This window comes from Chaetura pelagica, unplaced genomic scaffold (assembly GCF_000747805.2).
Source record: "Chaetura pelagica isolate M959 unplaced genomic scaffold, ChaPel_1.0 scaffold737, whole genome shotgun sequence".
NCBI classification, from domain to species: domain Eukaryota; kingdom Metazoa; phylum Chordata; class Aves; order Apodiformes; family Apodidae; genus Chaetura; species Chaetura pelagica.
The window spans coordinates 182,501-205,793 of record NW_009953813.1 but is presented as its reverse complement, the minus strand read 5'-3'; the positions used below and the strand labels follow the sequence as shown (position 1 = coordinate 205,793).

At 44.1% G+C, this 23,293-nt stretch overlaps 1 protein-coding gene across 1 annotated transcript in view; it reads left to right on the top strand.

Annotated features, from left to right (window-relative positions):
• SLCO3A1 (solute carrier organic anion transporter family, member 3A1) overlaps window positions 1–21,267 on the top strand; it is a 134,246-nt gene extending 112,979 nt beyond the window's left edge. Inside the window, exons 6-11 of the mRNA XM_010001307.1 lie at window positions 6,716–6,880; window positions 8,273–8,471; window positions 9,135–9,273; window positions 13,427–13,602; window positions 16,147–16,211; window positions 20,552–21,267. Coding sequence (XP_009999609.1) covers window positions 6,716–6,880; window positions 8,273–8,471; window positions 9,135–9,273; window positions 13,427–13,602; window positions 16,147–16,211; window positions 20,552–20,931 — 1,124 coding nt within the window. The 3' untranslated portion in view covers window positions 20,932–21,267. The remainder of the gene's footprint in view (window positions 1–6,715; window positions 6,881–8,272; window positions 8,472–9,134; window positions 9,274–13,426; window positions 13,603–16,146; window positions 16,212–20,551) is intronic.
• The last annotated feature ends 2,026 nt before the right edge of the window (window positions 21,268–23,293 follow it).

Genomic DNA, 23,293 nt, shown 5'->3' with positions numbered 1-23,293 from the left:
AGGCGCTGGAAACTTTTGCAGGTTTTCATATAGAGGAATGAAATAATGTGGCAAGTCCCTGCTGCACAGAGGGGCAGCAGTGCTTTCTGAGGGTGATGCTGAGCAAGCCAAGTTTCTCACCCACAAGGCCATGCTGGTGTTGCTAGAGCATCTTTTGCTCACTGAAGTAGAGAAATTGAACTTGGCACCACACTAGTGCCACACAGTCTTCCACACTAGCCTTCTCATTGCAGGTAACCCTGTTTCGAATCAGTCAGTATTCCAGAAGTTGCTTTGTGGATGGACTTGGAGATATAATTTACATCACATCAAATAAGCTAGGGAATGACCTTTTTAGTTATGCCTTTGAGGCTGTCACAGATGACAGAGTGCTGGTGGCTGACATCTCCTTTTCAAGTCCTTTGCCACTGTTGTCACAGTTGGAACGTGGTCAAGAGTCCTGTTTGCTGAAGTGCCTGCCTGGAGGAGATGTTCAGACATGTACCACCAGGGAAGGCAAATATGCCATGCTCATTCCTGATGAGCAGTGTTGAAGGTGGTGAGTTGAATCCCTCTCTGTATATACATTATTTTGCCAGCAACTGAAAAACAAATATGCACTCCTATGTGGCAGGACCTTGTAAACCTTAATGTAGTTGTTGATTGTATAGTTATTTCATTTGGGGAACATTAGGCTGTTTAGCCTTTTTCCTAGGATAAAAAGGACTAGATAACTATGTATAGAGGTTAAAAATAGATGTGTGTATGCATAAGTCTTCTATCTTTGGGGTTTGCATGTATTTCTGAAGCTGAACAATAGAGGAGGAACCTGTCTAAAGGGTTTGTGTGGCCACAACTCATACTCCTTTTTAGCAAGTGTTATCTCTGCAGCTTGGTCCTAGACAGTTGTGTCCACCTCTTGTGCATACTATGAGGAGGAGAAGTTGTTTCCCTGGGCTGATGATGTGAACACACTGTATCAGCAGTATATCCTTGGAGACTGAACCGAATCTCCTTTTTGGCTGTTGAAGGGCTTTGATTATTTATTTTTTTTTCTTTTCTGAGCATTGCAGAGGCTGCTGCGTGAGTGGGTACTCACGGCAGGAGAGGCAGCAGGGTGGTGTCAGCTGGAGAGATGCTCCCAGCTGGGTCATGGCTGTCAGCAAGCAACAAGGCACGGCTGTCACGTGGGAAGATGCTCGAGACACTACAAGATTTGCTGAAAGCAGTGAGATGCAGAGTTGGATGAGATTTTTTTGCTTTCTCTAGCCTTAGCAAGGAGAAAAGAGAAGGCTAATACAAAAGCTACCTGCTGAAAGCGTAGGAGAGTCTTTTGCATTTCTATCAAGGTCTAAAGAGGAGGGAGGATGCAGCTTTTGGGAAGCCACAACATCTCTTCCTGCAGGGAATTTTCATACTGGGAGAAGCAGCATCCTTAGGAGGAGCTTCAGACTTGAAACAAAGTCTGTACCTTTGAAAAGGGGAAGAGGCAACAAAAGGAAGCAGAGGTGGTGAACAGCTGCTGCTCCTGCACTGCACCACGGCACTGGCAGAGGTGTGGTGGCTCAGGGACAGTCCTGGGTGGTGCTAATCATTGCTTAACTGGCCTATGAAGGCTGCATCACTTTACCTGAACAGTACTTCAGTTGAGCAATGCAAATCCATTTGGGAGTCCAGGGAAGTGAAGGATGAATAGCAGGGAGAGGATGGTTAAGTGCTGCCATTGCTCTTTGCTCTTGGCTGGCAACCTGGCAGGATCATTCCAGTCCTGCACGCTCTGTATGGGCTGTGAAAGCAGGTCAGGCATGGGCTGAATTTGCTTTCCTACCTCTGGTCTGCTGTGGGGACCTCTCTGCTATTTGGGACCAGAGACAATGCTCGTCTGTGTCAGGGCACCTGTGGCCTCTGCTCGTGTCTGTCCAGCATCTGCCCTCTCGCTCAGTGTTAACATGCTGCCTCTAACCCACCACCTGCTCCTGGACGTGCTTGGAAATATTGTGTTAAAATAATTTTTTTTCATTAAGCAATGTCACTTCTACTGAGTTGAGCGGTCAGTTCAGATGGAATTTGGTTTCAAAATACTTCCTTGGCTTTATCTTTAACACCCCTGAAACATTCTGCTCTAAACGCATTTTGTTTTGCAATGATTTAAATCAGAAAGTCATTACATTCTGCCTGTTTGTCTAGTGAGAGATTAAAAACCTAAAGGGATGGAAACTGATACAGAATCCTTCAGGTTTGGAGAGAGAAGCTCATTCACAAGGAATTAAAAGAAAACTTACTGTGGAATTAAATTAATTTCAAAACCACAAATTCCCTGGGTTTGGAAACATTTTGGTTTCTGTCCAGCTTCATTTTCAAGAGTGTAGGAGAGTGGGGATGTACAGCTGACAGCTGTCTTGTCTTCTGTTCAGTTCCTTCCTGCTCTGTGTGCCAATCTGCTGAATACCTAGAGAGGGTGCTGCTCTGAATCCTGGATTTCTCTCCCCAAAAGTGCTCTCTGAGAGCAGACACATAGCACTGGGACAGAAGCTCCCAGCAGCACAAGGGAGGTCCCAGGCCATGGAGACCCAGTAGTCCTTTGTGGGACATCATAGGATGGAGCAGGATTAATGGCTAACAGCAGTTTTAAATTCCTGGCTGTAATGGCTGATAGTGACAACCTTTTTGGACAGGACTCTATCTGTACCTTCCTTCATGGCCATAATGCTAAGTCTTTAGCCCATACCCAGATGGGTACCATAACCTTTTTGGATTTGAGTCTTGGCTGCCTACCAACATCTAAAAGGCTTTCTGAGAATTCCTAATCTTAGGGAGTGGTGAGTGATCATTAAAGGCCCTGCATCAGGTCCCATCAGTCCCTGAATTTCCTTTGGCTTGGATTCCATTATGGGTTCCTCTTGGCTGTTCAAAGACAGCACCCTTATTTCAGAAGCTTTGATTAATTCAGAAAGGCCTTCAGACTGCTTGTTTTGGGACAGAAGCTGAGCAGTAGCTGAGGTCAAGCAGAGCATGTCTATCTCTGAAAAGATCCTGTGCCCTGGCATGACCTCCATGATGTGGGTGAGGGAGGTTTCTGTACCTCTCTGAAGTCAAGCAAGAGCAGTTGCTGGAAGCAAGATAATATGGATGGAAAGCAGGTCTTTCTAGTCTGAGAACGTTACTGTTGCTTCAAGTCGAGGTCTGTAGAGCAGTGTCTTGGACACAGCTGTCATCCTTTTACTTCCTAACCTTTGTGATATTAATTTTGCTAAAGCCTCATGGACTTTGGCATTTTAGACTCACCTGAGATATCTCCGGTGCCTCTTGCCTTACTTCATCTTCTTTTATAGGAGCTGCCTCTTTCCAGGAGATGCTTCATCTTGCTGCCTGTACTGTTTTCTTCATCCCTTATTCCTCAAGTCAGATGGAAACTTTGCCTTTTGTTTTCTATTCAAATCTGAGACTTGCTGCCTATGTTGCTGTTAGAAAGCAGCATTTTGGCTGAACACTATATTTCACCTTTTCCTCACTGTGCTATCCTAGGTGGACTGGGCTGTAAACCCCCCTCTAATTTATTACTTTGCTTTCTGTGTTCCTCATCTTTACTGCAAATTGAAAACATGTCTCTGTAGGGTGCTCCAACTGGAAAAAAAGAGGCCTTGGTGACTGTAATGTTCCAAACAATTCATTTCAAGCACCAACGTGATGATTATAGTTTGTCGTTTCTAGAGAGTAGTTAAACCTTGTGTAATGAGGTTGCCAATTATCCCTGGTACTCCCCAACGTTTAGTGACAAATCAAAGCTACTTGGTGTACATAAGTGGGTCTACTTATCAAGCCTGTGGCTTGTCACCCACAGCAGGAGATAGGGAAGATGCTTGATGCCCTGATGGGTATTGCTTGGGGTGTTAAAAAGTGGGAAGTCAAGGGATTAACAGGGGTGTTGGAGAGCTTTGGGACATCCTTCTGAGTCTCTTCCAAGTTGTGAATGATCCTGTGACCAACACAGCACATGGATGGTCTAAAGACTTGGGTTTTAAGTACTTCAGGAGTGAAAAGAGTCTGATGTGATTTTTTTATGTCTTTTTATTCCAAAAGACCAAAGTGCTGCTACAAAGTGTTCAGCTAGCATCTGGGCCAACAAGGTGCAGAGAACTTTTATAGTGACTTTTGCTGGGATCAGCTCCAGTGAAGAAGTGCCATGCTTAGCTGCTGTGTTCCCTAGGGCTTCACTGTCCCCCATCAGATGTTTTCCATTCCCCCTTCATACCCAGCACCATATGCCAGGCAGCTGAAAGCACGTCACTCTAGTCTATTGAGAGATTTTTAAACTTCACTGCTGACTTTTAATCTTGTTCCCAGAGGTATTTCACCCCAAGAACTGAGACAGATAAGGCAGCAGCAGGTGTCAAAATGATTCATCTTAACGGGTGGCAGTGGCAAGATGAGAGGATATTCATTTCTATGGGGAGCCTCTTGTCATTTCCCTTAGAAAATGAAAGGGAACGAGATGGCCCTGGCTGAGGAGATGGTGGAGGTTTTCTGGCATTGCCTGCATTGCCTCTGCACTCATTGCACTGGATTTAGTGTTGTACCCTCCAGCTGGGACAGAGCTCTGTTGCAGCAGATGGTGGTCAAACATGCAGTGGAGGAGGACAAGATCTGTCCCAGAAAACTCACTGTCTGACACAGGGAGAAGAAGTAATGACAAAGGGATAGAACTCATAGCTCATCACTTCCAGGCAAGACAGTCACAACGGCCTCCTCTCTTGAGTGAGGTGGAGCAGTAAATGCAGAATTTTTCCTGTCCCTCGCCAAGTACAAAGGATGGATTTTGACCTGGGTCATGCATGATGGTTGGGTACCAGCCTTGCCAGCTTCAGAAATAAATGTCCATGATCTTTAATTCTCTCCTGCAAATGACAGGCTGTCGTTGTTATTACTTAGTGGATAAAGTTAGAAGCAGACCTTTGTGTCTTTACATTTGAATTGGCACAAAGCTGCATCTCGAGGAATCCATTAATCTCGAACAAACTGAACTCAGGAGGCACAACAGGCATTAATACCTTAAATATGGCTTTTCAAGCTCAGTGTTGCCAAGTCCACCTTTGCATTTTCCCTCCTTTTCCTGGCAAGAAGGGGAAATTCTGTAGGTGGCCATGAAAGAACTGAAGGAGTCAGCAGGTGTCTTCTGAGATCTATCTACATCTGAATCCCCCCGCCCCCGTTCCTCCCTCCCAGGGTTTTTTTTTCTACCTTTTTTTTTTTTCTTTTCATTCTTCTAAAAAAGTACTATGCCTCCTGCAACTTCCATTATGTTCAGCAAATCCTCAGGAAGGAAGAATTTTTTTGCAGCACAAGAAAAGATTTTATACATAAAGAGACAAGAAACTGTGGAGCGGCCCCTTCCAAAAAGGTTAGGTCAAACTGAATTATAACCCTTTCTGCTCAACCCCTCCAAAGAAAGAACCAAAGAAACCCAAGTAGACCCTTGACAAAGAGCTGTGCCTTCACTTTATGAGGCCAGTGCAGTTAGATTTTGCACCAAAAAAAGCTCTAAGGGAAAACAAAAGTCAATACCAGAGCAATCTGTCATCTGCCAGACCCTGGTACACCATAGGGGATGAGGAGGATGGATTTTCAAAATGCAAATAGGGGTCCATTGAGGCTTCACTACACTTCAGCGAGGTAATTTTCAAACTTAATGATTTTCACATTTAATTCAGGGAGAAATTAGTCATCAGCTATTGAGACAAAGCAAGGTTCTCTTCTGTACTGGGATGCTCTTCAAGCTGTGTTATCTCGGCAATAATTAAAATGTTCGCTGAAGTAGAAAATGGGCTATCTGATTCATTAGCCAGATTTCCCCTTGTCAGGTAACTCATGTTTGCTTATCTGAAATAGAGACGGGCTTGGAGAGGACTCTGGACACTAATGGCTCAGGAGGGAGCAGGAAGGGAGAGGGAAACTAAAGTGTGTGTGCATCTTGCAAAGTGAATAGCTCAGTGTGTCCTCTTCCACCCTTGTAGGCTCAAAAGCTGGGTTTGCATGGAAGGTGTCTCTTGGCTAGTGGAGCTCTGGTTTATGGGAATGTGCTGGCTAATGTGCCTATCCCAGACGTGAGGTTCCTTGTGCCTGTGGTGGCCATGGTCCCAGGCTAAGCAGGAGAATTTCAGCTGACACCCAAATGTGCCACAAGCTGCCCCTCAGCAAGCAAGCCAGTGTTATATGGGAATAAGAAAATAAAGCAAATTTGGATGGCAGGAGAAGGAAAGGCCAAGTGTGAGCTGGGTTAGCTTGTGTCTGAAAGCTTTCAAGAGTTTGTGCAGTGCTGAGTACAGTATTCAGGACCCCCATTGGCTGGCTCAGCATTGTTCATGAGGAGCAGGGAGGGAAAGGCCAAGGAAAAAGAACACTAGGCTTTGATTGACCTTCCTATGGGGAAACAAAAGCAATATTGGAAAACACTGATCTTTCAGAACTTCAAAATCATCTGTAAGATGTAAGCGTGATGCGAGTAAGGTGCAACATGGGTGACTTCTTTTTGCACCCTCCTGGTATTTGAATCTTTAGATGGCACTGTTCTGTTGTTTCACTTCATTGTGATTGTGCCACATTTCAACCAGCTTGTCTGTGCAGAATAGAAAAGTACTCCTGATTTTAAATGAGTTTGTCCTGCAGCAGAACCCCAAGGCACCTCCAGCACCATCAGTAGAGCACACAAAAACACCTCTCCCTTTTTCTTCTCTTCTAGTGATCCCCAAAGTAACTAAGCACTTGCTCTCCAATCCGGTCTTCACTTGCATCATCCTGGCAGCCTGCATGGAGATTGCAGTGGTGGCTGGCTTTGCAGCCTTCCTGGGAAAGTACCTAGAGCAGCAGTTCAACCTCACCACCTCATCTGCCAACCAGCTCCTGGGTGAGTAACCACAGGGACCACCAAATATCAGCATCCAAAAGCATTTAAGTGTTCAGCATGGCTGGTAAGTGCAACCAGTCTCACTGCTTGGGCTGCCCAAGAAGTGACTTGCCCAACATTTAGAAATGTGTCTGATTGTGGGAGTGCTAGGCTCCAGCTGTGCCTGGGCTGCAGAACCCAGGGTGGACCTCCAGCATCCTTTCTCCTCGACTCCAGTTTCCACTGCAGCCTGCTGAAATCACTTCCCCTATAACCAAGCCCCTTTGGGAGAAGTGCTATGATGCAGCCAGGCTGTGAAAGTCTGTGATGGCCCTGAAATGCAGCAGAAATCCCAACCAAACTGGGCCATTTGATTGCCCAAGACTGCAATTGCTTGCTAAGTGATAGGACTGCTCATCGAACTGTTTGTCTTATGGTTTAGGTATCTCAGAGTTCTGTAGGCCACCTCCATTTGGGTTAAGAAACCCTGTTCCTCCTATTTGTTCCTCCTTTCCCATTGGACAGGACATGACAGGATTGCAGTCAGCAGTTCAAATGCCTGAACTAGTACACCTTGGTTGTCTCTCAAATGCCCCTTCTCTCTGACCACATTATGCTGCTGCAGTTTCCCATATATACATTTCCCAATGTTCATTCATTCCCTGTCAGGACACTGATGCACAGGCAGGTTCTTCATTTGTTTTCTCCTGCTGCTCATTCCCAAGCAGGCCCAGCAATTTGTTGATGACAGCCATTCTCGCAGCAGCACCCAATTAAGGTATCTGTGAGTTGATCTTGGATGATCAGCAACCAGAGCTCGCCAGATGGGCAGCTGGCAGTGATCTGTCAAAAACTGGGACATCGTGAAATGAGTGAATCTTAATATCAAAATAAGGAGCTTGCAAGCTGCTCTCCTGGCAGTTATTTATTTTCCTGTTGAACTTACTGATATCTTCTGGTTTTTGCATGGTTTGGAAAAACTTCATCTTTTCAAATGTGACTGTTGGCTAATCTTTGAAACCAGACTACTGTGAAGTACACCAAGCACGGCTCATCCAAAGCCTCGTCTAGACCTCAGAAAATTCTATACTTTATTTGTCTGCCAACTGTTGCAAGGAAGCATTAGAGATGCTGCTGCTTAGGGTAGGGTACGCCAATTTCAGGGATTTTGGCATCTCTCCACTGTGGATGAGAACTGGAAGATCTGGCTTCCTCTGTGCAATGTAGCATATCTGTTAGCATCCATTCCTCTCTTTTTGGGCAACACCAGCTTGGTGCTACTCCAGCAGTTGGTCGTTACATGGTCTCCCCGTGACAGTGCACAGATCTTTCTGCTGGAAAGTAGCAAGCTGTAATAATGTAATTTGCTGAGCCTCATTCACACTTGTTACTAACTGATTTTTCCTCTCACAGGAATGACAGCAATCCCCTGCGCGTGTCTGGGCATATTCTTGGGTGGCCTCTTGGTGAAGAAGCTCAGCCTGTCTGCTCTGGGAGCCATCAGGATGGCCATGCTGGTGAACCTGGTGTCCACAGCTTGCTATGTGTCTTTCCTGTTCTTGGGATGTGACACAGGACCTGTGGCAGGGGTTACTGTTCCCTATGGAAACAAGTGAGTTTCAGGATCTCAAACAGCCTTACCAATATAAATGCAATGTTATTGTTCTTGTCAAGCAGCCTTCAGGTAGTGCTGGTTCTTAGACAACCATATACAACAACCAAATAGAAGGCAAGATCATATAGGGCTCTTATTTTGGGAGGTTTTCATGCCACTCACTGCTGTGAGAGTTGAGTACCTGTAGCTGATACTGGAGTTTTACTAAAATTGTTCAAACTGAATTACAAGGTGCCAAACTTACTTCTGCACCTGTGGTCACCTACATAGTGTTGGGTCCACCACAATGTCTAGTTTCTCCTGGCAGCAAAGGATGTACACTGCTTTGTATGGTGATCTGAGTGCCTGAGGAGAATGTGTAGAGCCAGGTTTTAGATGCCTGGAAACTCAGATATGGTGAAGAGAGTGTATGTGTGTCTCCAGACCCTTTTTGATGGGAGACGTGAGGCACATGGTGCCCTGTAGTATTCACAGGACTTGGAGACAGTTGCTCTGTGTTTTCTTTTCTGGTGCTTCTCTACATGCACAGTAGGTAGCTCTTTAGAAGATAATTGTAATTACTCCACTTCAAAGCCATCTTTGTGTGGCCCTGATGGGAAAAGCTGGGCGGTACCATTACACTGATGGCTGATATAATTTCTCCTCCTATTTCTTTTCCAGCTCAACTCCAACCTCATCTCTGGACCCATATTCCCCCTGCAATAACAACTGTGAATGCCAAACTGATTCCTTCACTCCAGTCTGTGGGGCAGATGGGATCACATACTTATCTGCCTGCTTTGCTGGCTGCAGCAGCACGGTGAGTGGGCAGGTCCCAGGAGCTCCTGCTTGTAGGAACGATTCTGTGAGAGCAAGTGTGTGAGGTTAGTGTACCTGGTAGAGTAGCTCATTTACATCCAGCAGTGGGCCTGAGCCACTGCTGTTTTTCACATTGTGGTGTAAATGCAGCAGTCTGCCACGATCACCCACAAAGCAGGATGGGATTTCCTATTCTCCTCCTCCTTCTTTGGTCTTTCTCCTCTGCAGAGGAACTAGAGGACATCTACACAGTTTGCCACTGGTAAAACCCACGTTCTCCATGAGAGCTCACTAGCCTGGGCTGTGGGATCAGCTTCTCTTTTCTCTTGAAGTTCCCCATCTCCCTGCGTCTCCACCTGCCCAATCCTTACATTCTTTTTTCTCTTGCTCTTTTCCTGAATCTGGCTCCTAGACATACATCAAGATCCTGGTTCAATTCACCCTTGTTTAAGCTTTCCACCCACTCCTCTTTCTTCTCTCTCCCTGCCTTGCTCTGAGGCAGTGACAAGAGCAGATATCACAAGGGAGCAGAGGCTCCATCCAGAGACATTCTGCATTTTTCAGTTCTCAATATCTAAGAATTTATTTCCTTTAGAAAACTCTTCAAGACGTAATCACCTCTGTGTAAAAAAGATGTGGTAGATTTTTAACATTATCCTAAAAGCCTGCTTTCCATTTTTTGCCACTGAAACACTAATGTCTTCTGGGTTATGAGTGCTGCCACTGCCATGGGTGGGGACAGGTGGGGTTCCTGAGGTGCTCCACATGATGCCTGTGTGGACACCATGGGAGGTCAGCCTTTGTTGCAGTGACCACTTGCAGCTGCAGGGACATCAACACTCACCACATGCAATTATCCCTCCATGGCTTCACCCTTCCTTTGTGAGGAGACATCAAAGTTCCCTTTCTAAACTGCCTGCAAGTGCCAGTGAGCAGAAGTGCAAGCTCACTGCTACCAAGTGCAGCCTCACGGCCTGGCCCGGGTGACCTGGGAGTTCATCCTACTTAAGTCTCTTTTCTCCCCAATTCCCACTCCAGCCTTGGAGGCGTAGGCATCCCTTAGAAATGGAACAGTTTCAAGATGCTTCCAGCAACGCTGCAAGGGACTCCATGGGTGTGTGGTACATACAAAGGTGTTACCTCCTACCTTCTCTCCCAACAAGAGACAGTCAACACCTGGTGTGGCAACACAATCATTTTAACAAGAAGCCAGCTTGCACAGAACACACAGAATAGTGTCTCACCTGTTCATGGAGCCCTTAGCAAGAACACAGCCAGTGCAGTCTGTGGCTGGAGTGTGGGAGTGACCTCGCTCAGGGCAAAACTCTGACTCCTCTGAAAGGAGCACAGTAATGAAAATTCACCTCTGCCCTCTCAGTCTGCAGCTGCCTGACCTCATGCTCTGCAAGAGCAAACCTCTAAGCAAAACCCTTACTCTCCCTCACGCTCTCTCTTATTTATTCTTTCTTATTTTGCCTTTTCGTCATCATCTCAGGGTTCTTTTCATCCCTGTGTTTTGTGGGGTTTTTGCAGCAAAGTTTTGAACACAAATTAGTAAAGCAACAGCTTCCTCTGGAAAGGGCATTATCAAGAATTATGGACCAGTTTGGCCATGCAATGGCTCTGAGGCAAAGCCAAATTGCCAAACCAGGTTTTAAACCCATAATCCAGGTAATGACCTGTCTAGAGGGTCTTGTGAATGTTATATGCCTGTGATGAGCCAAGGGTTGCTTTTTACTGGGACATAAAATTCTCTGAATGCTTTATTTAACTTTACTGCATTGGATGTTTCTGAGTGCCTCACTCTGCTTTTCCTCTGTGAACAATTTCTAAAAGCAATGTCTACCTCAGTTAGTTTTTTCTTTTGAGCTCTGGCACCCTCAGGAATTTCTCTTCCAATCCATTCCTGAGTGTGACCCTTGAGCATGAAGCCTTCAGTTGTGCATCTTGTTGGTTTGATGCCATTGCTTCTCTGTGTCTTTCTTTTGTCTGGAGACACATGAATTCCAGCCTGGCATTACCATGCTGGCATCTCATGGCTTTGCACTTGAAATATCAACCTGCCCCTTTCCTGGCTCTGATAGGGTTTAAAACACTGAGTAATTAAAAACATAAGTAATTTGCTTAGATAATTACCCCAAACTCAGCAGTTAGAAGGTGCAAATTCTGCATCTGTGTGGCTTCACGTGCACACAGAAATGTGGATGTATAAGCTACTGGGCAGAGGAAGGCTGTGATAATGTGTGATTGAATGCAGTGGGGTTGCAGACAAGAGAATCTATAACAATTTGGCACGGATAGAAAGAATTGCCTCTCCACAGGACAAAGGTGAAACTCCACCTTTGATGTGTCCTTGTTTGATGTCTGAGACTTGTATAGTTTGTCAGTAATAAAAGATCAAAGATCTCCCAGGTAAAGATGAGGTGCAGCACTAAGCAAGCAGATGTAGTTGGTACAAACTGTTAACACTGTTTTGGTGCAAAACAGTCAGAAAAGCAGAGTGAGGGGCAAAGTTTCAGGCAATGGAGTTGGGGTCCTGCCTCATGGTTTGTAAGAAATCACACCAGTGGGAGGAGAATCTGTCCCACCATTGCCAGAAAAAGGTACTTTCTCTTTATTGATGAGAGCCCATGGGCATGAGCCCATAAGCAGCTAGTTCTGCATGTTGGGAATTTTGTGCCAAGATATTTCAGTGCAGGTAAGTACTTTCCTGGACTTGAGTTTTAATCCACAGGGCCGTGTCCAGGCTGGTTGCTGGCAATGCACTGCACTAAGAGCCAAGAACTACAAATTCCTGTTGCCTCTGTGCAAACACCACTGCAGTGATGATAATCATCACCATCTCAAAGCCTTCAGGTGGCAGCTTCTACCTCACAGCACTGAAATTTGTTATGTTAATTTTTGTTTGACAGCCGGAAAGGCACCTGCTTGTCTGCTCCAGCTCCCCTGGAGTTCTGCAGTGCAGTCTCTCTTGCCCTCTGTGCACTTATTTGGAAGAAAATAATTTGACTCCTGTGCAGAAGTAAGATATTGGTGTCAGAAGGGCTAGAGTAGTGTCCCTACAGATCCTTCTCTTTCGAGGCAGTGAACCAGAAAGTATGTTTTTGGATGGTCCTAAGGGGGACTCTAGCAGAAAAGCAAAGGAATTTCAGCTTGAATGTGGCAGGGGGGAAGGGGAGGTGATTTAGTTGTTTTTCAGTGGTTTATTTTATGGTGTTACTCCTCTTACAAACATGTGACCTGCAAACCCAGCGGGTTGATGAATACAAGCCATGAATCATTTATGATTGTTTCATTCTGTATTCGTTAAGGGATTTCTTGGTAGTATTGTGTGCCTTAATTGCACTGACATCCTCCACTCAGAAATTCAGGAGGGCAAGTTGGAAAATAAAAAAATATATAAATCCCTAAATCTGTGACTGGCAGGAGAAGCTTCTTTTCACATTCTGCTCTTGTGGAAGAGATCAAAGAAAAATGCAGTAGTTTTGCCCTCCTTGTGATCACATATTGATAAAGTTTATCTTGCCTGACTTCAGCTGTTAGCTCAACACAAATCCCTCTGAACCAGATGTCATTTATTAGCTTGTAGTGCACTTGAGTCCAGCAGTGTCTGTGCCACCAATCTGTGATAGTTCAGCTCTTGATGAGCTGCAGCATCCATCATGGGTGGCTCCTTCCCAGAATTCCAGGTACTGGGAGCAAGCACTGAACCTGCAGCCACCAACAGAGCTGTAGATTTACCTGCTTTTAACGTACTTCAGTTTAATTGCAACAGCCAAGAGGACAGAGGTAAATAACAAAGTAATTAGAACCATAATTTGGGGATCTTCCTTGTCACAGGGATACAGATCGTTTCTTTATTCTCCTCCAAAGGGGTATAACTTGGTGATAATTTTGTTGCAGTGACATTTATGGAAGAGACTTGAAAGGAGCAGAAGAAACAAGCCAAGGGACAGCCCCTCCCTTGCTGCTTGCGTGCAGCAGAGCTGACACGCGTCTGAAATCCTTTCCAATCCCTCCCCAAACAAGCACTTAGGAGTTACTTAATTGACTGCTAGAGGATTCCGAGTTGCTGTTGGCAAGCCCTCCTTACAGAGGGCAGGTGGTGGGGACCAGAGCTCTTGCTCCTCCTGAACCCCTGTGCTCCTTCACAGAACCTCAGTGGCTGTTCGTGCCTCACCTCGGTCCCTGCCGAAAATGCCACCGTCGTTCCCGGCAAATGCCCCAGTCCCGGCTGCGAAGAGGCCTTCTTGACATTCCTCTGCGTGATGTGTGTTTGCAGCATGATCGGGGCCATGGCGCAGACACCTTCTGTCATCATCCTCATCAGGTAGGACCCATGCTGGGAGGAGCCCATGAGCTGGCTGGGACCTGCTCTCGGGGTGGGAGGGACCGGGGGAGACTGGAGGGAGCCGGGGGGCCCTCACCCAGCCCTGGCCTCGTGTCAGGGAACATGCAGGGGTTGCTCAAATACAGCTTTGGTGAAATGGAAGTGAGGTGTGACTGGGCTTGCAAGCAGAGAAGATCCCTGCAGGGGTGATGCAAAGGAAGGTGGCAGCCTTGTTCTTACCAAGGCTGGGGTTAACGTGGGAAGGGAGATACAGAAGTGTGGTTTCCAGTCCAGGTAGTAAGGACATTACAGCTGCATCAGGAAAGGGGCAGAATTGCAGGCCCGTGTTCTCAGTATTTACTGGCTTAATAAGATACCTCTAGAGATGGCTTGGAGATCTTACAAACTGTGGAGGAATGAAAGGCTGCAGCAAAGGCAGCCTTTGGTCAATACTTCCCTGGCTAGAGTTTAACTTCTCTAACGCTGGACCAAGTCCAAGAACAGAAGGAACTTGAAAGTCTGAAGGACAACTCTGAGTTAGCCAATATGAATAGATGGGGGAAAGTAGCTTATTGAAATGACTGACCTTGTGTTATTTCCAGACACATGGAACACTTCACCTGATGATATATGCATATATCTTCACCTTATGATATATGCATATATCTTCACCTTATGATATATGCATATATCTAAAACCACTTTTATCCAGAATTACTTATCTGTCTGGGCTGTCACTTATTGAAAATAGTAACCAGAGGCAAAAGTAACAGATCCATTCTTCTGCCTAGAAAATTCCAATAACATTCAATCAATAAGGTCTGTATTAGAAACACAGTCTTGAGTGGATCTCGGACAGAACTCCTCAGTGAGGGCATGTCTCCCTGCAGGATACAAAATGAGATATTCCACTACGAGTTCTTTTCTCTCTTTGCATCTACAGTAGCTAAAGGGAAATCAAATTTCTTGTTATAAAGATTGTGGCAAAAGTAATTTGAAGTTTGAAGAGTTCTTTGCTCAGGGGAGCTGCCAGCACCTGTAGGATCCTGAAAAGAGACATCCTATTGTCAACTTCAAATGAGATAAGCCAGTTGCTAGCCAGGAAGAATACAAGGAAATAAGAAAAGCAAGGGAATATTAAAAACATTCCACTCACAGCTGTAGGAAATAAACAGTTCACACACCCAAAGTAGTAACTGCAGTCCCCTCAGAATCACTGATAGCCACTAGTATGTACAGGGAACAGCTACTCACCATATACCACTCATGCTCCCTTGCAAGTGATGTCTAGTATTGCTAAAAGAAAGCTTTGGCATATGAGTGTGTCCCTGCTGTCCATGGTAGTTGACAAGTGTCATTGGCAGCTCCTGTAGTTGATTTTAAAATTAACTTCAGTGTCTACAAAATAGATGTTTTAGTCTAGGCAAGCCATTTGTTCACTGCTGTAGTCAGTGAGAAAAGGAGATGTCTCCAGGTGGCAACTTGGTCAGAGGCTTCATGCAGGAGTCATGCTATGGTGTTACCTGGCCAGGGTAGTGAAGGCAGGTGATCAGAATGGTTTTCTCTTAAATTAAAACCTGTTGCTGTTCCTGGCTGTTTCATCAGTATTGCCTGACTCCCCTTCAATGTATGCAGAGGAGCACCACTGCCACCATGGGTGGTGGCATGGATGTCACTAGCAGTGCTGACTACAAACCTCTGTAAGAAGCTACTGGAAGAGGTAGCTGAGACTGTTTAAGTTCCCCTGTGTGATGAATCTATTCATACAGGAATCACTGTCCTGCTTTCCCAGCCTTTATGTACTGTGGGAAATAAAATGCTATTATAAGATTTAAGACCAAATTAATGATTTCTGAAATTCCAAAGGCTTTGCTGACCCTACCCCAAGAAGACAACTTTAGCCAGTAACATCCTTCAGGAAATTAGAAAGCCATGAGTTATTTTTTAAAGCACCTTTGAACAATAACACTCATGCAGTAGAGTGGGTTGTGTTCATAGTAAAAGGCAGTACAACCATTGTCTTCCTAGCATAAAAAAAAAAAAAAAAAGAATAATAAATCACATGCTGATGCCCTTCTACCTATGAAAACGAGTCTTCTTGAGCACATCCTCACTGGAAGGTTTGATTTAACAGGCTGACTGAGCCTTTTCGTTCATCATCCTTCTGTCTCTTTTTCCCCTTAGTCTGGGAAGTCTCAGAATAAAAAGTTTTCTCTCTCACCAACTCTCAACATCTGGAGCTTTGAAAACATGATGGAGAGCTTGTAAATTATTATTTACAGGGATGGGAATTTCATTTTTCCCCATCCTATTACAAGATTAGCTGTTGTTATTAATGACTTCGCTAAATTCCTGAACCTGCCACTGATGCAATTACTTTTGAGGCTTCAGGCAGTTCAGGTGAAGGGAGGAGAAAAACCCCATTAATGACTTTTAGAAGAGGTGGTGGTGGCATCTTGGCTGACAGCACAGAATAGCCACGGGGTGTGTTAATCAAAGCAGAACAACATGAATCAATTTCACTTTCTCCTTCCCTCCTTGTAGAACCGTGAGCCCCGAACTCAAGTCTTATGCTTTGGGGGTGCTTTTCCTGCTTCTTCGTTTGCTAGGTATGTACCAACATTTCATGTTCTTCTCTCCCAACCTTTCCTCCCTCACAGAAAACTGTATTTTTAGCATGCAAAGGTTGATGTCTACTCTCTTGTAATGAGTGGGTTTTGAGGCAACGGTGTCCAAGCCCTCTCTATGGAGGATATCTCATCAAGGCTCCTGAAGGCACTTTTCCTGCCACATGAATTGTGCAAATGGAAGAAAATGCAGTGTTGCATGAGAAATGTCTCTTTCTGCCCTGGTCCCACACAACCAGTTATTCTTCTATAGCTGTTATTAACATGTCAGCAGCTTTGCAAAATTACTATTGTATAGCAGCTTGCCAAAGGAGAGGGATATGTGTTTTCATCCTCAGTTGAAGGACAGAACCTGCATGACATGGTGTGCTTGTCACTTCCTGTGGGTCTCTTGGAAAGGGAAACAATGGAATGAGACAGCCCAAGTCCTTGTATCCTCCTGTGGATGAATATCTCGTTAAAATGCATATGGCTCTTCCTCTGGAACAGTAGGTGCTTTTTATATATGAATTAAATGTCTACACTGGGCTGTTACTCTCCTGCTTCTTGTTTCTGAGTGGAGGGTTTTTTCCCTTTTTGAAGAGATGGCTCTTAATTTAAAGCTCCTACATTTCAGCTCATTCGTCTTAATGATTCAGGAAAAAATCCTCTCTGATCTGTCATTGTGTGGGTCCATCTCATGCACAAGTTTTCTGTGTGTTGTGGGGGTGGAATTTACTTATTTACCTTCCTTGCATGACCCCCCCAAATCTCAAAGGAATAAGCTGGAGAGGCAAATGCTATCTCCTAGGTTGCAACAAGGCAGTGGGAAGTAAGGGACCAAAAATCCCAAGGTGCCATACATTGCTTTTAACAAGTGACTTCATTCACTTTTTTTTGGTGACATCCTATTCCCCATTAGCCCCATAGGAAATGGTGGTCCCACACCAGTTGACAGTAAAGCCTATTAGATTTCCATTGCTTTTGGTGAAGTAGCTACAGTCACAGAGCTCCTTATCCAGAGCTCACACAGCTCAAAGGGGAGCTTCTGGTTTGGCTTGGGTGAGCTCTGGTTCAAGCATTTTCTTCAGCTGTTGGGGCTGCTCCTGGGTTTTGGCCTGTGTTCAGCTCTCGCTGTCTAAATGCAGAGTGTCAGCAGGCAAGTGTGCAAGGAGGAGGGCTGTGAGCTGTTGTTTCTAAATGAAGAACTACCAAACGGGGGAGATTTTCTCTTTTCCTTAAAAAAGAAAGAAGCCTCCTGAGATGGCAGCATCTTGGATGCCTTCAAAACCAGGCTCAGACATGGATGCTTAAGTTGAATAGGTTTGTTTTATTTCCTTTAAATAAAGAAGCCATAGTAAGAATTTAAACTCAAATCTTTATGTGTTGGTCTGACACTAAGGAATTCCCATGAAAAAAGACAATACATCCTGAAGCATGTCAGCAATGTAGCTTGAACCCACAGAAAATGAGGAGAAAGGTACTTTTCAATAAGAGCAAGGGTATCCAAATCTTGCCTTTAACAACCTTTGGTTTGAGAATAGCTCTACTGATTTATTTTAAAAGCTTTTCTGTTCACCTTTAAGCTTTGACTTAGGAGAGTGATAATAGCTGCTTCTTGAACCAAAGGAGAGTATTAAATATAGGAGGTATGAGACCCGGAGGTGCAATCTTAGCTAATAGATTTCAGTAAGACAGAAGCAGCTTTTTTATACAGCCCTACAGTTTCTGCAATGAAATATATATATAGCTGAAATTTTTGCAACACTTTGCTGTAAGAGGTAAAACATGATTGAATCTCTTTAATATTCACTGTAATAACATGAAACTCGACTGAACTCTCCTGGTATCCTCCTGGATATATTATCTCATTCCACAGGAATTCTGCTGTGAGAGGGCAGTGTAACAGTGTCTTCATATAAAAGTGTTGCTGCAGTTTCTCGGAGAAGAGTGTAAAGAAATGCTGTTGGAGCCAAAGATTTGGAATGGAAATGTCTGGAATGGCAAAGAGTTTTGGATCCTGGATGCATCCTTTCTGGATGGTGTTCACTGTGCATCTCAGCACACTCTGCTTACCAGGGCACATGATTTTGTTTTTCCTACAAATCCATGTTGTTTCTCTCTCTTATTCCAATGTGACAAAACCACAGTGTTTCTCTCCAAGAAGGACTTTCCAATCTGCAGTGCAACCCCTTAACTCCCATGTCACAGAGGGTTTAGGCACTGAGTCATTCCTCTGAATCTCTTGTCCTCCCCTTTTGTAAAGATGACCTGAAACACTGGTTGCTAAAAGGTTTTAAAATATTTTTCTTTACGTTTCCCACATCCATGCCTGCATTCACATCGGTGTAGCTTTGGAGTTCAGTGAAGCAGGTCCTTCCTCAAGTATTTATGCAGAGCAATTTCCAGGCCAAATTATGTTGAAAACCTGGAAAGCCAGCTGAAGCCAGCAGATGGGGATGGTAGCTCTCTCTGAAGTTCAGCCTATGCAAATCCAAAGCTTTATATCAATGAGTAGGGAGGGTCTCACACCTCAAAATTGTGATTTAAATGCAGTTTTCATTTATTCCAAAAACCGTGCTGCTCCTGTCTCCTTGATCACTGCCATGTCTGGATGTTACCCCTGAGGTGGCATCCAGCACCAGTGCAGCACTGGGCACACAAGCTGCATTCAGCAGCACAGTCTTTTTGCTTGGTTTTAAATTCCAGGTTGAATGTGTGATTGTCCACAGGTTTCAACAGAAAAAGCATCTTTTTACTTAGAAGCAGAACCAGCCTAGTCTGGAATTTCCAGTCATTTGAAATGACAAATAGGGAGCTGGCACTGACATTTTCTCCAGAACAAAACCAGGTTTTCAGATGTGGTGGCTGAAACTAGTGTTTCTGATGAAAAAAATTGTGTTGCTTTTGTATCATCTGTTTTTATGTGCTACATTTGTGCTATTAATGCCTGGTTAAAATTAGTACCAAAAGCCCATATAGCCTTTCTTAACACCTGCATTTATTAATATATAAGGAAGATCAAACAAAATCTGCAGAGCTCTAGTCACTGACAAAATAAAATAAAGACATCTCACCTACCACAGGGAACAGTGAAGACAACTAATTTATTTGTAGTCTTAGGATACATGTCATGAATATCACTACTTTGTTCATGACAAGCTGAAGGAAGATACCTTTTTTAAGCCTGGAAATCCAGGTTAATGATGAAACTGAATCCAAGATTAAACACTTTTCTGTCTAGAAACTGCAGACTTTGTGCCTGTTTGGTTACACATGTATTTATAGAGTCTCAGGCATCACAGCCCCTGTGAATGGAGTGATACTGCCAGGGGTATGTTGTGCCTACCTGCTATTGTGTTTTATAGATATGATGCTCTCCTGTGCTTGCTGTCTTAACCTACAGTCATGATTTTATCAATCAGGGTTTTTTCCAGTGTTTATCCACTTCCAGCCTTCCCCCGTAAATGTAGCAGAAGGAAGAGAAATGGTTTTCCATATGTAGAACATCCACATTTTCTTCTGAATCCACTCTTGGTGCATGTGTGTTGGCTGGGGAGTGCAAAGCTGGAAAGTGAATGTCCTAGCTACTGTCAGGGTAATGTGAAACAGGGGACCTCTACAATGTCCCTGTAGGATGGGGAAAAGTAGAGAAGAAAAACATTGCCTTTATTAGTTAAATTAGATTGGAGTGATTACTTTGCTGTAAGATTGCAGCTCTGCTGCAAACTATGATTGAGAAGCACTTATCAGTAGTTAGCTGCAGTGGCTGTGGGAGAATCCTGCTGTTATATTTCATTTTATGGTGCACTGAATTTTTTCCTTCTTTTCAGATTCAATCTTTGGTATGTATTAGTTTCTTCTCCATAGACCCAGAGGAGGCCTTCTCCTGTGTCAGGGAAAGGTCCAAACCTAGACCTCAGTGCCCCAGCTGATTTCAGACTGAGCTGGAGTCCTATGACATCCTTCAGGTGAACACCCCAGAGTGCAGAATTTCCAGTATCTAAAGAGAGCAAACAGCAAGGCTGTCCTCCTCTTTCATTTACCCCTCCACTCATTAGTCTCATTAGGCAGACAAGAAGCTTAATAAAAGCCACTTAAACTTGAGTAAAATCATCCCTGCATATTGATATCAGCAGGAGTCCCTTCCATAAATGTGGAGTCCAAGCTAAAACTCACCCACAGACTTTGTTTAGGTTGATTTAGAACTTAAAAATGAGAAGCACAGGCTGCAGCTGGGACCATTAACCTTGATAAAGTGCCCTCTCTATTCAGTGCAATCACATCTTCTCTCTTTATCATAAGGATCATAAAAGCATGATTTGTCTCTCTTCTTTTGACAGGTTTTATCCCACCTCCACTGATCTTTGGGGCTGGAATCGACTCCACCTGTCTGTTCTGGAGCACGTTCTGTGGCGAGCAAGGAGCCTGTGCGCTGTACGACAACGTGGTCTATAGATACCTGTATGTTAGCATTGCTATAGCCCTCAAGTCTTTTGCATTCATCTTATATACAACCACCTGGCAGTGCTTGAGGAAAAACTATAAAAGATACATCAAGAACCACGAAGGTGGTCTCAGCACTAGTGAGTTTTTTGCCTCTACTCTCACCCTAGACAATCTGGGGCGGGACTCAGTGCCCCCAAATCAATCACATAGGACAAAGTTTATCTATAACCTTGAAGATCATGAGTGGTGTGAAAATATGGAGTCTGTTTTATAGTAACTGTGGAGGGGTGAACTGTATTAATAATAAGGGTCCTTTTTAATAAAAAAACAGAAGAGCGTGAGAATGAAGAAACACAACTGCAAAACAACAACAGCAACACAGGAAACTTTTGCCTTTTTCTCAAAGTCAGACCCAGCCAGGATTCTTGAGAACAACATCTTCTGACGGGATCACTTGTGAAATCGTGCAGGGTGCTGGAGAAAGGAGGGAGCTGCTGTGGCTGGGTACCAGCCCCTTTGGTGACAGCACGAGCTTCCAAGAAGGGCATCTGCAGAGGTTCACCAGAGAGCTTGGCAGATGGGCAGGTTTGGGCAGGAGGCACAGAGAAAGTGAGGTGGTAACAGCAATGCCAACAGGGTCCCAGGGGTACGTGGAGCCCTGCAGCTTGGGTGCTGCTCGAACCCCCTGCACTCTGTGATGGCAAAGAGGGAGTGGTGCTGGAGTTGTTCCACCAGTCACACTTATCACCAGCCACGAGTCCACGGCAGATACCTTGAAAGCTGCTGGAAACCTTCCCGGTGGCGCGCGGTGCTGTCAGGGTGTCCGAGTCCTTCCAGCCGAGGGTGTTCACAGATTCCAGCTTCGTGCTTGGCTGTGAAGAGCTCTGCTCAGATCTCTCAAACCCAGTAAAGTTCAAGACATTTGCTCACACTTGCCAAACGTGCTGTCATTTTTAAAGGGGGATGAATTCCAAATACTTGTCTGTGTGGCCCTCTAATAAGTTTTTTTCCTTAACTTATTTTCAAATCTCTGTTAACCCTTAAATCGCTGACACTTTTCCATAGGGAGGATTTATTTATGCTAGTTTGGGGAAGGATCCTGTTTAATTCACCCAAACACAATGTGACTCAAGGGGTTTCTTGAATCCTCTGCATTTTTTATCCATTCGCCTTCATTCTAATATGCTACCAAGCCAATGAAGACACATAATATGTTTTTAAAAAAGAGAACAAATGCACTGTGTCTCTATAAAAACAATTGGAGAATTATAGATCATATGAAGATTTACATAATATAGATTTTTCATATTCTATGTGACTCAGTGAATACATATATATATAGAAATATGAGGAGGCTGTTTATGTTCTCTCCAGTTTTTAAAGATATACATATATATATATAATTTGCAATCTAGAAATTGTGTGGTGGACGTTTTCTTTAAAGTGTGTGTGTGTGTACAAGATGAAAGGAATACTGACCTTAATCCTGCAACCCTCACAATTGATTTTTTTTTTTATTTATTTTTTTTTCACCTGGGAAATTCTACTCACTTCAGTGGAAGCCATGTGAGGAAGGTGGAATAATCTCCCCTCCTGGAGGCCATGTTTTGCCCTTAGATGTGCAAATAGTATTCCTGCAGAAGGCTGGGTCATGGGAGCAGAGGGTGACCAGCATTGAGCACCTCTGAAATTTTCATTCAGATGCTCAAGAAATATCCATGCAGGAGCAGATCTGGCTTTGTTTTTGCAATGCAGTCTTATCTATGCCTGCTAAACTAATGGGGAAACTTTCATCTGATTTCCAGAAGCATTGGGTCAGGTTTATTTTGCATGCATATTTTTTCTTTTCCAAAACATTCCTGCTGGGAAGCAATACAAATTGGTTGTGTTTGATGAGTTTTACCTGAGAACCAGACCCATCCAATGGACTAAATGTCAGAAGGGTTTTAAGGGTTAGCAACATAATCAAAAAGCTCCTTTTTTTGTTTGTATTTTGAAGCCGTTGTGAACTTGCAGATGTTTAGAGAAGTAACCTGGCATGTTGAATCAAATGCTGGACATCAATTCCATGCAGCTGGCAGAGGGGCTGATCTTCCCCTTGTCCATTGCTGGCAGTGGACACCCCAGGGCTGGCACAATTGCAGAGGGTTAATAACTTGTCACTCATGTTCAACAACTTTTTTAGCAGACTTTACTCTTATGTAGGCATTGAAACATGGGTGTGGGATATCAAACTGCTTCCACTTGACTGACTTTACATATGTGTCTGTAATTTATGCACAGCATTATATGTTCAGCAACATTAAGGGCAAAAAAGAAGAAAAAAAAAAAGAGTGTATCAAATAAACTCCACTGTGCCAAATACTTGACAAATATTGTAACTGCATATATTTGATTCTTGGTTTGCAGCCATGTTCAGAATCACTTGATTAATGAAGGAGTTTAAGAAAAAAAGAAGTTATTAAGCTATGCAGTGCCATTGTTGTGATGGGTGGTAAATGATGCTTATTAGACCAGTAGATTGGTTTAGTATATCCTGTCTGCTAAAACAGAGATACTGCATCCATAAAACAGTGAATTTAAAAAGGCACAAGGTGCATAACTGTCTCATAAAATATGTATAATTGTCAAGTATA